Source organism: Leucopleurus acutus (genome assembly GCF_964270905.1).
Source record: "Leucopleurus acutus genome assembly, chromosome: 2".
Lineage (NCBI taxonomy): Eukaryota > Metazoa > Chordata > Mammalia > Artiodactyla > Delphinidae > Leucopleurus > Leucopleurus acutus.
The window spans coordinates 119,630,518-119,643,335 of record NC_139143.1 but is presented as its reverse complement, the minus strand read 5'-3'; the positions used below and the strand labels follow the sequence as shown (position 1 = coordinate 119,643,335).

At 35.0% G+C, this 12,818-nt stretch overlaps 1 protein-coding gene across 4 annotated transcripts in view; it reads left to right on the top strand.

The window, feature by feature from the left end:
- PRKACB (protein kinase cAMP-activated catalytic subunit beta) overlaps positions 1 to 12,818 on the top strand; it is a 136,871-nt gene that overhangs the window by 119,314 nt on the left and 4,739 nt on the right. For all 4 annotated transcript variants that reach the window (XM_082834716.1, XM_082834718.1, XM_082834715.1 and 1 more), the window contains one exon: positions 8,340 to 8,504. In XM_082834716.1, the coding sequence (XP_082690842.1) occupies positions 8,340 to 8,504 (165 nt within the window). The remainder of the gene's footprint in view (positions 1 to 8,339; positions 8,505 to 12,818) is intronic.

Sequence of the window (12,818 nt, the reverse complement as noted above, 5' to 3'; positions counted from 1 at the left end):
GTTGCAGAGCACAAGCTCCGGACGCACAGGCTCAGCGGCCATGGCTTACGGGCCCAGCCGCTCCGCAGCATGTGGGATCTTCCCGGATCGGGTTACGAACCCGCATCCACTGCATCAGCAGGCAGACTCTCAACCACTGCGCCACCAGGGAAGCCCTAAAGTTAGAGTTTTTGACTTACATAATTAAAAAAATTCTTAGCTCCATTTTGTATGAAGTAAATATTATTCCATTTTTAATGAGCACCAAAAATGTACAAGGAGACACTATACAAAATATAAAGTTGTAAACATATGTATACACAGAATGATCGAAGAGTGAGTTAATTTTTTTTTTTTTTGCAGTATGCGGGCTTCTCACTGTTGTGGCCCCTCCCGTTGTGGAGTACAGGCTCCGGACATGCAGGTCCAGCGGCCACGGCTCACGGGCCCAGCCGCTCCGCAGCATGTGTGATCCTCCCAGACCAGGGCATGAACCCGTGTCCCCTGCATCGGCAGGCGGACTCTCAGCCACTGCGCCACCAGGGAAGCCCCCAAGAGTTCCCTAAAGAGCAATCCACATTCACATGAAGTGTAGTTGATTAGCAGCCAGATGGCTATTCCCTTCTATGTCCAAGGTCCCCAAGACCATTCCCAGGTTAGGTGATTCACTAGGACGACTCACAAAATTCAGCATATAGTAATACTCAAGGAATGAATACCTTTCATTGTAACAAGTACCTTACAAAAAAGTTTATAAACTAAAATCAGCAAAGGCAAAAGTCACATGGGGTGATGTCCAGAGGAAGCCAGCACAAGCTTTCAAGAGCCTTCTCCCAAAGGAGTCAAAAAGGATGCTTCATTCCTCCAGCAACAAATTTGGCAACATGGATGAAATGTTATCTATCAGGGAAGCACAGTAAAGACTCAGTGCCCAAGGGTTTTATTGGGATTACATATACACCCTCTACCTAACACATAGCAAAATCCCAGACTCCCAGAACAAAAACAGATGTTCAGCATAAACCATATTATTTGTACCAACAGTGTAGGTACAGTGAGCCACTCATGTCATTTAAGGAAGTTTCTTTTCAATGTCTGGCACTTTGAATCACCATTCCAATTCCCAGATACCTGCCATTTGCCAAACTCGCAGGCAGGCCTTCCTAAAGGGTAGCAGTCTCAGGCCTGCTATATTTTCTCTTTTTTGTGTATTCCTAAGTAATATACACATATATAGATATACCACTACACTTTTTCTAAGGCACCATTGTTAATGCTTTTGGAGAAATTAAAATGCCATTTTCAATTTGGCATGGCTACAGTTAAAGAGACTTAACAGTATGCAGGAGTTATTTTCATGAAGTACAAAAGCAGTTATACCATTTACATAAAATACAGGACCGTGTTTTAACACCTTGCTGTGGACATTTAAAATTCTTCTTAATACCTGCTTTGAGACAGTCCTTACCTTAGGGGTCCTATGGGCAAATGATTCCAACTTGTTTTGCAGGGGATGGAATGAGGATGGGGTGGGTAATAACCTTTTGCAACCATCTGAATTCATTATGTCTATGCACTGTTTCTGCATAGGTAAGAACAGATCAGAGAGCCCACAATCACGGTACTAATATTTATAAGTATTTTGTTAATGTCCTAGATGTTTTTTTTTATATATAGGATCCAGGTTGATTAAACTTTCCCTGGGTCCTATGAGGCAGTGTGGAACTTAGCACCATATCTATTAGGAACCCTAATGTATGAAAAGTTGTTATGTGTTTTGAAAAATTAACTAATGTATATGCTCAGTTTTTCTAGATAATTTTTTTACTGGGATGGTAGATTTCTTGAACTGTACTAATTTAGAGAGAGGATTTCTCAAAATTTATTTCAGTATGCATGTGGACAGAAGTTAACAGATTATTTACTGTATGCAAACTCTTTTGAGTCATTTAAGCCCAGTAAATTTTACCCTGATGCATAAAAGATAATGTTACTGGTTGAACAGTCTTTTCCTCTATAAATTGCAGAATAGTGGTAAAATTTTTCTCTTCTTCAATCAAAGATCAACTTTGTAATTTCTGTGATTAAGCTGAGTGTAGACAAACTTGATTTTGGTCTTATTTTATTTCTAAAGTTAAAAAAGAGTCAGTGAAGTTAAATCACCCAGTATGGATACTATAATAACATGCACTGATTTGCTTTCTGGATGTAACTTCTTACATTTTTAGAAAGTAATAGTTACTCCTAAAACTAAAATGTACAAGACTTTATAATCAGTGCTGAAAGCAGAACAATACTCCGTTTGCTTAATTCAGAGTAAATTTCACAGTTGTTTTAACATATTATGTAATATAATTTGACAAAGTTGTTTAAGGTATCAGCTATATTCACAATTCTGTCCTTACAAAACGGTTATGGCTGTCCATTTTCTCCCTGCCTCTATCAAATTTAAGAACCTTAGGAAAAGAAGAGAGTGTTTGTTGTACAAATTTAACAGGTGGAGCATGAAACAAGAAGAAAAGAGGAACCTCTTATACTCTCCAATGACTTTTCTAGCACAAGTGCCCTTGGGTAGTCTGGAAACATAATGATAGATATTGCTGACTTCCAGGTTCCTTCTTTGATTCAGAAATTCAACTTCAGTTCATTAAAATATTATCCTAATGAAAAGACTTAAAAATGAAACATGTATTGAATTAGTGCCTGCAAGATGCAAGGCAGTTCCACAGGGAGTTCCCTGGCAGTCCAGTGGTTAGGACTTGGTGCTTTCACTGCCTTGGGCCTGGGTTCAATCCCTGGTTGGGGAACTAAGATTAAGATCTCATAAGCTGCATGGCACAGCCAAAAAAAAAAAAAAAGGCCGTTTCATAAAAGTTAACTAATTTCTTTTCATACCTGCCATATGAAATATACTCTTATCATTTTATAGATGAGGTGAGACTCAAAAAGGTAAAAGAGTTAGCCCTAAAGCATAGAGAATGTATGTAACTGGAGTTGGGATTGGAACCCAGATATTCTTTCTACTAAAGAAATAGCTTAGTAGAATTTTTAAGATGACAAGAATGTTCCATTTTACTTAATTTAACTCCCTTATCCTATGTGTAGGTAAATCAAGGCTCAGAATTGCCCAAAGATAAAAGCTAGTTTGCGGCAAAAAGAGAAACAGAATCTAGTTCAGTGGTTCATTCATTACTCCTTCACTTGGCTTCAGTGACTCTTCATAATCTTAGTTTTATTCCTGAATTACTCATCTTTCCTTCTAAATCTCTTTGCCTTGATCCTCTTCTTTTCCTGCATTTCTTCTATTGGTGGTCTCATTCTCGTTGCAGACTTTTGTATCCAACTTCCTACCTGAAATCTCCACTCAGCGGTCTAATAAATATCTCAAATTCAACCTAAAACTGACAGATTTTTCTTTTCCATAGCTAATCTGTTCTTCCCACCATCTTTCCCATCTCAGTTGATGGCAACATTATCCTTTCAGCTACTTTCAGTTACTCAAGACAAAACACCCTGGAGTCCTCACTCCGTATTTGATGCACAGGAAAACCATTTTGGCTCTATCTTTAAAATATATGCAGAATTCAACTACCTCTTACCACCTTCACTGATACTGCTCTCTAACATTAAGTCAGATCCTGTTACTCCTTTCAGAACTTTGCAGTGATTCCCCATTTTCTTCAGAGTAAAAAAATAAAGACCTTACAAAGCAAGGTTTTGTCAGGATAACAACATTTTTAAAGGGTCACTCTTGTTGCTAAGTTTCTTTCTCACTAGAATATAAACACTGTGGAGGCAGGAATCTTTGTCTCTCTTTGGTTTACTACTCTATCCCAAGCACATCAGTGCCTAGCACATAGATGGTATTGAATCAGTGTTTGTTGAATTTAAGTTCATGCATTCATTAAATATTTATTAAGCTCATGGTATATGACAGACCAGTGCTGGATACAGCAAATCAGCTGTGGTCTCTGCCTTCATGAAGCTTTCATGAAATAGATGCCCATTCTCAGAGATACTGATTCTGTTGGTCTTCTGTGTATTCCAAACATCTGTATTTTTTAAATTATTACAGATTATTTTGATACACATGATGTGTTAAAAGCTTGTTGTGTGTGTCTGTACCTCACTGTAGAAATAGATTTATTCTCAAGAATATATCATTAGGAAACTCAGAAGCAACTTGGTCTCTAAGGGTTGAAAAACATTCCTAAACAGGAAATATTAGGGGAAAGAGGACCCAATAAACACTCTAGGGAGTACATATTGCACAAACACCTCTTTCATGTTAAATAATGCCAGTTTCCAATAACCTTATCACTCACCTCTACTGGTTGAAAGGGGTTAGACTGTCTCTTTTCCATATCTAGCTCTTTACAGCTATTTTCACATTATTTGCCCTGTCATATATTTTGTGCTATCATGGACTGCAGAAACATGTAGGAGTCAAAAGAATTAAGTTATTTTCCCAACAATGAAATTAACTGAGTTGGTAGTCTCACTGAAGCTAGGGTTCCTTATCTTTCTTTAAAAAAAAAAAAGAAGGTTCCTCATCTTTAAAATGAAGGTTTAGACTAAATTAAGCTCCCTCTAGCTGCAATATTCTATAATTCTGATTTTACTTTTGACATCTACAGCAGTTATAATTGATAACAGTGATAGAAACAATACAGTATCAAAATTTGATACAGTTTTGAATCATCCCATTATAGAAGTCTTTGGTGTTTCCAGGTTAACATACTATAAATAAAGGTCTTCCATTTAAAACATAATTTCATTTATTTTCTAGTTTGCTAATTTCAGTTGATGCATCAACATAGCACTTTGGAAAGTTCAGTCAACAAAGAAACTCCATTTCTGATTACATTTCAGAACAATCATGGAAAAAATACTTTCACAATGATTCTCATTATTTCCCCTCCAGTAGACTTTAAGGGTATGACAGATTCCCATCATTAACATGGTTTACTATGGGAGTGTGGACTACCTATCATAATCTCTGGGGAAGAAGAGGGTGTGATGTGGAGATGAGGGGGACATGTCTAGAATTTGAAAAGATTCCCAAATGGTTCTGATATCTACCATCACAACCCTCTACCACCATTCCCCATTTGAGAATCACTGTTCTGGGGAGTAACCAAATAAATGTTCTCATTAACTAATTCAAGACCATCACTGTATCTGCATTCCACATAAAAAACTACTTTATTCAGGTGTATATATTCTTTATCCATTGCATTGCATATTACCTGAATTCAGAAGATAGTTTATATGTAGTACATCACTGTCTGCCATTCCGAACATCATGAAGTGGAGAATAACTGATACATTATATTGAACAGTTCATGCAAACTCTATTCTAAATGAAGATAAGTATACTTCAAATGAGTTATTCCTTTGGAATCTAAACAAAATTAGAATATAACCATTGTATAAATAATCGTGGTATTTTTCAAGTGGACAGTATGTCTTTGAATACCCTATATTCTCTAGTTTTTACTCCAAGTAGGATAAATGAGGAAATGTGCAGCAAGTATTTTTAAGATGAAATTTTCATTCTTTTATAAGGTTCCTGACAACAACCTGAAGCTAGAGTATATACCCTGGAGTTGGAGAGCCTGGTTTGCAATTATAGCCTTACCACTTATTATCTCTGCAATCTGGGCCAATTACTTAATCTCTGTAGGTTTTAACTGCATCACCTGTAAAGTGGGGATAATAATCGTATTTACCTCGGTGTTATGTTCTGGATTTTATGAGCCAGTGAATATAAACTGTTTGGCATAGTGCCTAACTTCTAATAAGCCATTGTGTCAAAAGCAAAAACTAGAGAGGGTGGTAGTTCACATCTTTTTTTTTTTTTTAGAACATAAAACCTCTAATAATCTGTAATAATATAGGCTTTGCAAAAATGAAGTTTTTTTAGTTGCTAATATGAGTTGACCCCAAACCTTCAGCCTTCAAATAGTCTTTGTTTGCTTGACACAATACTACTTTTCCTCTGGTATGATGGTGACTTAGTTTATTACTTACACTAAAATTGTTTTTTGATCTGTCACTAGAAGAAAAAATAAAACTTCTGCATAAATAGTAAATAGTGTTACAAATAGTGCTTCCAGGCTTTCATGTACAGATGAATTACTTGGAGATAGAAGCTCAGATTTTCAGGCCCAATACCATTAACATCTGAGATAAGCCCCAGTTATCTGCATTATCATCCTCTACTTCCCAGTTGATTTAGATGAAAGTGGTCCCTAGGACCACACTTTGAGAAATATTTATTCACAGAATAGCATGAGAGTGGCAATCAGAAGACTATGGTTATGAATCTAGCATTGCCATAGATTTCTAGCTTTGCATCCTAATGATTTAACTTCTGCTTTGAGAACATGAGAATGTATATCAAGTATGTTGAACTTTTTCAAAGTCAGAATATAAATTAAGAAGTTCTATATGTTTGAAGACAATGTAATAAAGAGCAAAATTCATGAGGCTGGGAACTGTAAGACAAGATTTCTCATCCCAGCTCTGCTACTTTATAGTGTCATGATTGGGTAAGGTATATAATGTCTCTGAAATCTTAGTTTCTCCATCTTTAGAACAGAGTTAATACCATATTCACCAAGTATGTCATATCCAACTAGGATGTAAGTACCAAGAAATCAGACTTTGTTTTTGCTCACTGTTGTATATTCAGCACCTAGAACAGTGCCTGGTACATAGTAGGTACTCAATAGGTAATTGTGGAATGGATGAAGTATATTATTTGAAGTGATCTAATAAATCCTGGGAATAGAAACACAAAAATAGCATAGTACCTTCCCTCCAGAAGCTCACAGTCTGGGCGAGACAGACATGCACAAATACTTCAGCATAGTTAAATGAATGAGTGCACTGTGAAGATCACCTGAGGTAATGTAATGATACACATTGCAAGTTATAAGGTGATGGTGGCACTTGTAGAGAACAAAAGAAAGAATGCAAGTTCAGAAATGGATCTGTTAACCCTTTAAAGCATTTCTTCAGAGATTTATGGTCAGTTTGAAGTTAAGGCCATGATAATCCAGAGAATAATCTTTGTATTTAGTGAAGGTGGGAACATGAAATGGGACCTATAAGTGCACGATAGGAAAATGGGATTAAAATGAAAGTGCATGTGCTCACACACATGTAGATATATGCACATACATACCTGTGTGTGTGATGGGGAAGAGGGCAGTGGAAATGATCGAACACAAGTTGAAAAGGATAATGGAGAGGTGATAGTAATGAAGGAAGAGTAAGGAGACATAGATGCAGCTGTTTCTTCTAATATCATCCTTTAGTAGTACTCATTTTAATTTAATTTTTCAGTACCCATATTAATAATAGGGTGAAAACTGGGAGTTAGGTTGGAGTAGAGAGAGGAGAAGAATGGTTTTAAACAAAACAAAAAGTAGACCTAGGTCTCCAATGACTGGTACTTTATTTTATTGATTACTTGATATATAACATCTTCAGTTATTTGGGGTTTTTTTGTTTGTTTTTAAGCCTGGGGGCCAGTCAACTAATTGTAAAGTCTTCACAGTTTAGAAAGTGGAAAATGCTTTTAAACCAATCTAAATCATTTTTTGCACTATTGCATAATAGCAGAATTATTTTTAAAAGTCACTCATAAGTAAAAGAAAAGTAGTTTCCTATGCTATGAAAGGCAGTGTGGATTTTTATAGTCATTTTTAGACTTCCTTTTTGATCATCTCTTTCAAAAATGTACATACTGATATCTTTCATATGGTGTTTTTCTATTTAAGTTGCAAGTTTAAATTTGTATGTTGCTAAGACACAAGATTTATCATGTGGGATCCAAGGGGTCTCTCTTGAAGATGGGTAAACCTTCTGACATTGCTGGAAAAGTTCTGTAGTTATGCACATTTTTCTGGAGAGGGGCCCATGTTCTTAAAGAGAGTCCATGACCAAAACAAGGCCCTAAGAGAACAGTTTTAATTCATTGGCTCAGTTCTCTTTTTTAATGACTACTATGGAGACTGAAGTGTGTAGTTAAAAGTATCTGAAGGTCATCACTACATTTTTTTTTTTTTTTTTTTTTGCGGTACGCGGGCCTCTCACTGTTGTGGCCTCTCCCGTTGCGGAGCACAGGCTCCGGACACGCAGGATCAGCGGCCATGGCTCACGGGCCCAGCTGCTCTGCGGCATGTGGGATCTTCTTGGACCGGGGCATTGAACCCGTGTCCCCTGCATCGGCAGGCGGACTCTCAACCACTGCGCCACCATGGAAGCCCCTATATTTTTGTTTATATAATGATCTATCACCTCAAAAAAAATTTTGGAATGTGTGTTTTACCACATGGTCTGTTTTGCAGGTTCGATTCCCTTCTCACTTCAGTTCAGATCTCAAGGACCTTCTAAGGAACCTGCTGCAGGTGGACCTGACGAAGCGGTTTGGAAATCTAAAGAATGGTGTGAGTGATATAAAAACTCACAAGTGGTTTGCCACAACTGATTGGATTGCTATTTACCAGAGGAAGGTGAGCCTTTTCTTTCTTTAATTTAAAAGCTTTTTAAAAGTTGCTGTTTAAATTATATGTAGTAGAGGTATCTTTAACTTAACACATGGTTTTATTTTTTTTTTACCTTTTGAATTAATCTTATGCAGGACTTAACCTTTATAGCCCACAACTTAAAAATGAGTTTTCTCCTTGATAGAAGGGAAAGTATATATTCTATTTTGACCACCAATTGAAATGTTTTCCTGGTTAAATTTTTCCTACCCATGCCTCTTTTCATAATGCCATGACAATTATATATTAGACAATGTCGTAATGGTTTGCACTTCAAAACTGATGTGAAGCCACACTAGTAGGATGATATGTAAACAAATATATTCTTGTACCCAGAATTGGCATACAGCCAGATATAATAACGTTTAAGTGCTGGATTCATCAGATATTTTTCAGTCATTATTACTTTACCTTTGTAATAAATTGAGACATTTAAGAAAAGATTTTGCGGTGCTGAATTACTTTTATCTCTCCTTTTGCTTCTTAAATGCCCAGTTAAAGATAGTTTGTATGAATAAAGTGTCTTCATCTTGAATATGTTAATTTTTTCTTTTTTTCATAAAACAAAAACTTCTAATGTTTCAGAAATTTGCCATATTTAATAATGCCATGCAGCCACATGAGTGAATTTCCTTAGGAAAAAAATGTAAATGCTCAAATTATTAATAGCACAGTTTTTCTAATTTATATTTTTTATAAAAGATTTTTTTAAAAACATTAAAAGAATTTTAGAATGCAGCAAATAGAAAATATAGCAAGACCAAGACAATGTGAGTGCAGTACAGCCTTTGCATCTCAAAGGGGTTCAAAAACTCTCTAACCATTAAAGTCATGAAACATAGCCGTTAGCATCATTATCTCAGCTGGTTGTGTTATGTAGTCAAGAACAAGGTCCAAAGCAATTTAAAATAGATTTTAGATCTAATAAATAAATATTTTATATTTTCATGTTTTTTTCTAAATTTCCTAGCACCAGTGCAGTACTTTCAAATTAATGAAAGCAACTCTGTAACCTCTCATTTTAATCTTTGAAGTAATCCTGTGGGATAAGTGGTACCATTTTCCCCATCTTACTGATAAGAAAATCAGCTCAGAAAGGCTAACTGCTTTAAACATAATCATACAGCTGCTAAATAATGCCTATGTTTGATTCCAAGTTCTTCAGATTCCCAATTCCAAGATCACATTACCCCCTTTAAAGGCCTTTTAACATGGTTATTAAAATAAAGCCCCAAACCACTCAACAGTACATTGTTTCATAAGATATTCATAGATTTTACATATTACGTGCTTAACTTTCATGCTTTGAGCAATTTTGGAGTAGGAAGACTCTGCCTCAGAAGGCAGAAGACAGCGAGCATGAACTCTGGGGTTAGGTAGACATTGATCTGAATCCCAGATCAGACAACCATTAGGAGTGAGATCTCAAGCAAATTACTTAACCACTTTAAAGCATCAGATTTCTCATCCTTAAAATTTGTATTAAGGTAGAGGATGCAAAAGGAAGAGTAGTTTGAAGAGAAAGATTAAATATATTGGTCCAGGCTCTATTTTTCTTTCTGGTTGAGGTATGTTTCATATAGTTATCATCAGGTAATCTGTTAAGTAAATAGATTTGAAATCATCATAATCCCATCATCCAGACAGCACCTCTATTAACAGTTGGCATATTTATTCCTTTTCTCTGTGCTTTTCCTCACCACAGTCCATTCCCATGACTTCAGTGACCACCTTCAGTAGTAGATCTACTTCTTCTGACCCTGCATTTTCCCCTTAGCTTCAGGCCATTACATCACAATTACTACCTACTACAAGATTCTATTTGGGTGACTTATTTAATCTACATTTTCTTTTAGTGCTTTTTGATCTAACTTCTTTTTGTTATTGTTGTTTAATAATTAACCAGTTATCCTCTTAGCATTTGTTGAATAATAATTATCTGACTCCTTATTTGAAACTCTACCTTTCCTAATACTAAATTATTATATACTTCAGTCTGTTTCTGAACTTCATTTTTTATGAGCTCTTTTTGTCTCTTCTTGTACTGTATACCACACCACCACACCATTTTATGTAGCTTTATAATGTTTTTTATTTCAATTTTCAAAATACTTATATATTTAATATGTGGAATTCTTATAAATATTTATGAAAAATACATAATTCAATTTTTTCCAGTTTTATTGTAGTAAAGTACACATAACGTAAAATTTAATATCTTAACCATAGGTAAGTGTACAGTTCAGTGGCATTAAGTACATTAATATTGTTGTGCCACCATCACCACCATCCATCTCCAGAACTTTTTCTTCTTGCAAAACTGAAACTCTGTACCCATTAAACAATAACTCCTCTGTTTTATTGGTCTTTCCAAATATTTATGTTGTACTGGGGGATCTTAATTGGGATTACAGTATATTAATTAGAAGAGAACCAAAATCTTTAGGGTTCTTTTTAATGAGCATGTTATATTTCTGCAGTTATTCAGATATTTTCTGTCATTTGATAAAGTTTTAGAAACCCCTTCCCTCATACAGGTCCAATTTCTCTCTCAAAGTTATTCCTTAAATTTATATTTTGGTTGCTACTGTGAATGTGTTTCTCGTCCATTGTAAGAGCACAAGGGAGAAAACATTTCTATGTTTGTTACAATTGGCTACCTTACTAAATAAATTCTGTTATTGATTTCCTTGGATTTTATTGACAGATAATCACAGTGGGTGGAGGTGTCATTTGCCTCTTCTTTTTCAATATTTGTATCTTTTATTTCCATTTTGTTTTATTATATATGCTAGAATGTCTAGAATAATATTTTAAAACAGTGGGCCTGTTGAGCTTCTTATCTTGTTCCTCTTTTGAGTGGGAATGCCTTTTATGCTTTACCACCAAATATGAAATTAGCTATTTGTCTTGGATAAGTATTCCTGATCAGCTTAAGGAAATATCCTTGATTGCTAGTTTACCGTATTTTATCTTCTTTGACATATTAGTATAAGGAGTTACATCAGTGAGATATCCTAACATTCCTGAAGTGAACATCATTTGATCCTAGGGTATTATTATTTTAATATCTGCCTAAAATCAATTTGCTAAAGTTTTATTTAGGATTTTTACTTCCATAGTCATAAGTTTTATTGATCTATACTTTTTGTTTTTCTGGAGTTGAGATTATATGGATTCATAAAATGAGTCTGGAAATTTTCCATGTTTCTTATTCTTTGGGAAATTTAAGGAACATAGGAATTATATTTATACCTTGGAAATTTTAAGAAATTAATTCTCCTGTGGATATTGGCCTCTTCAAATTTTTGCCTCTTATAAAGTCAATTATAGAAATTTATATTTTCCTATAAAATCATTTATATCCCTTTGTAATTAGCACTATTTATATTATATTTATTATATTATTGTTAATTAATGCTATATTTAGATGAATTGATTAGACTTTGTTGAAGTTTGTACTTTTTATTAGTATCTTAAAGATTTATGATGTATAATGAATATTTTCAATTTTATTTTAGCCAACATTTACTAATCTTTACATATCATGTATTTTAAACAATTATTCTTAAAATGGGTAGAACTTCTACTGCTCAGTGCTTTCCAAAGGGCTGGATTTATCTCAGGTAGTAAACAGCTTATCTGCCAAGAAGTAGCACACTATAACAAACAGGTTATTTTATTGGGCAAATTGATCAATAGCAAATCTTGATGATTAACAAAAATGGACTTGGGGCTCTCTGGATAATTTACAAACAGAAATAATTCAGTACTTTAACATAGCCATTTGTTTTACTATCATCTCAATTCTAAGTATGTAGAGAAGTACAAAAATGATAGTAAATTTGAATAGTTTTCATAGTCCTTTTTTATTCTCTGACCAAGTGCTCATAAACAACGAAATAGACAAAGGCATCTGGCAGAAAGACAAAAAATGGGAGAAAATGGCCTGGACAGCTTAAACTGTACAATCATTTTCCAGAGATTGTTTCAGTAGGTGTGATCCTAAACTGCTGCCTTGCTAGTAGACATGAGGCGACTGTCTGCTTAGCCCATTCTTCTGTGCAGTGCAGAACTGCAGGCCCCAATGCAGGGCACATAGGCAACCATCTGGCAAACAATAAGATATTAGACTTCCCATTCCTACTTATTTTTTACCTTATTCTTTTTAGATGTCTTGTTTGTGTGTATCTTATAATAGTTCAGCCATGTGTGTAAATAATTTATAAATAAATAACTATACATTTATTGGTGATATATACTCAAAAATGTTTTACTAAA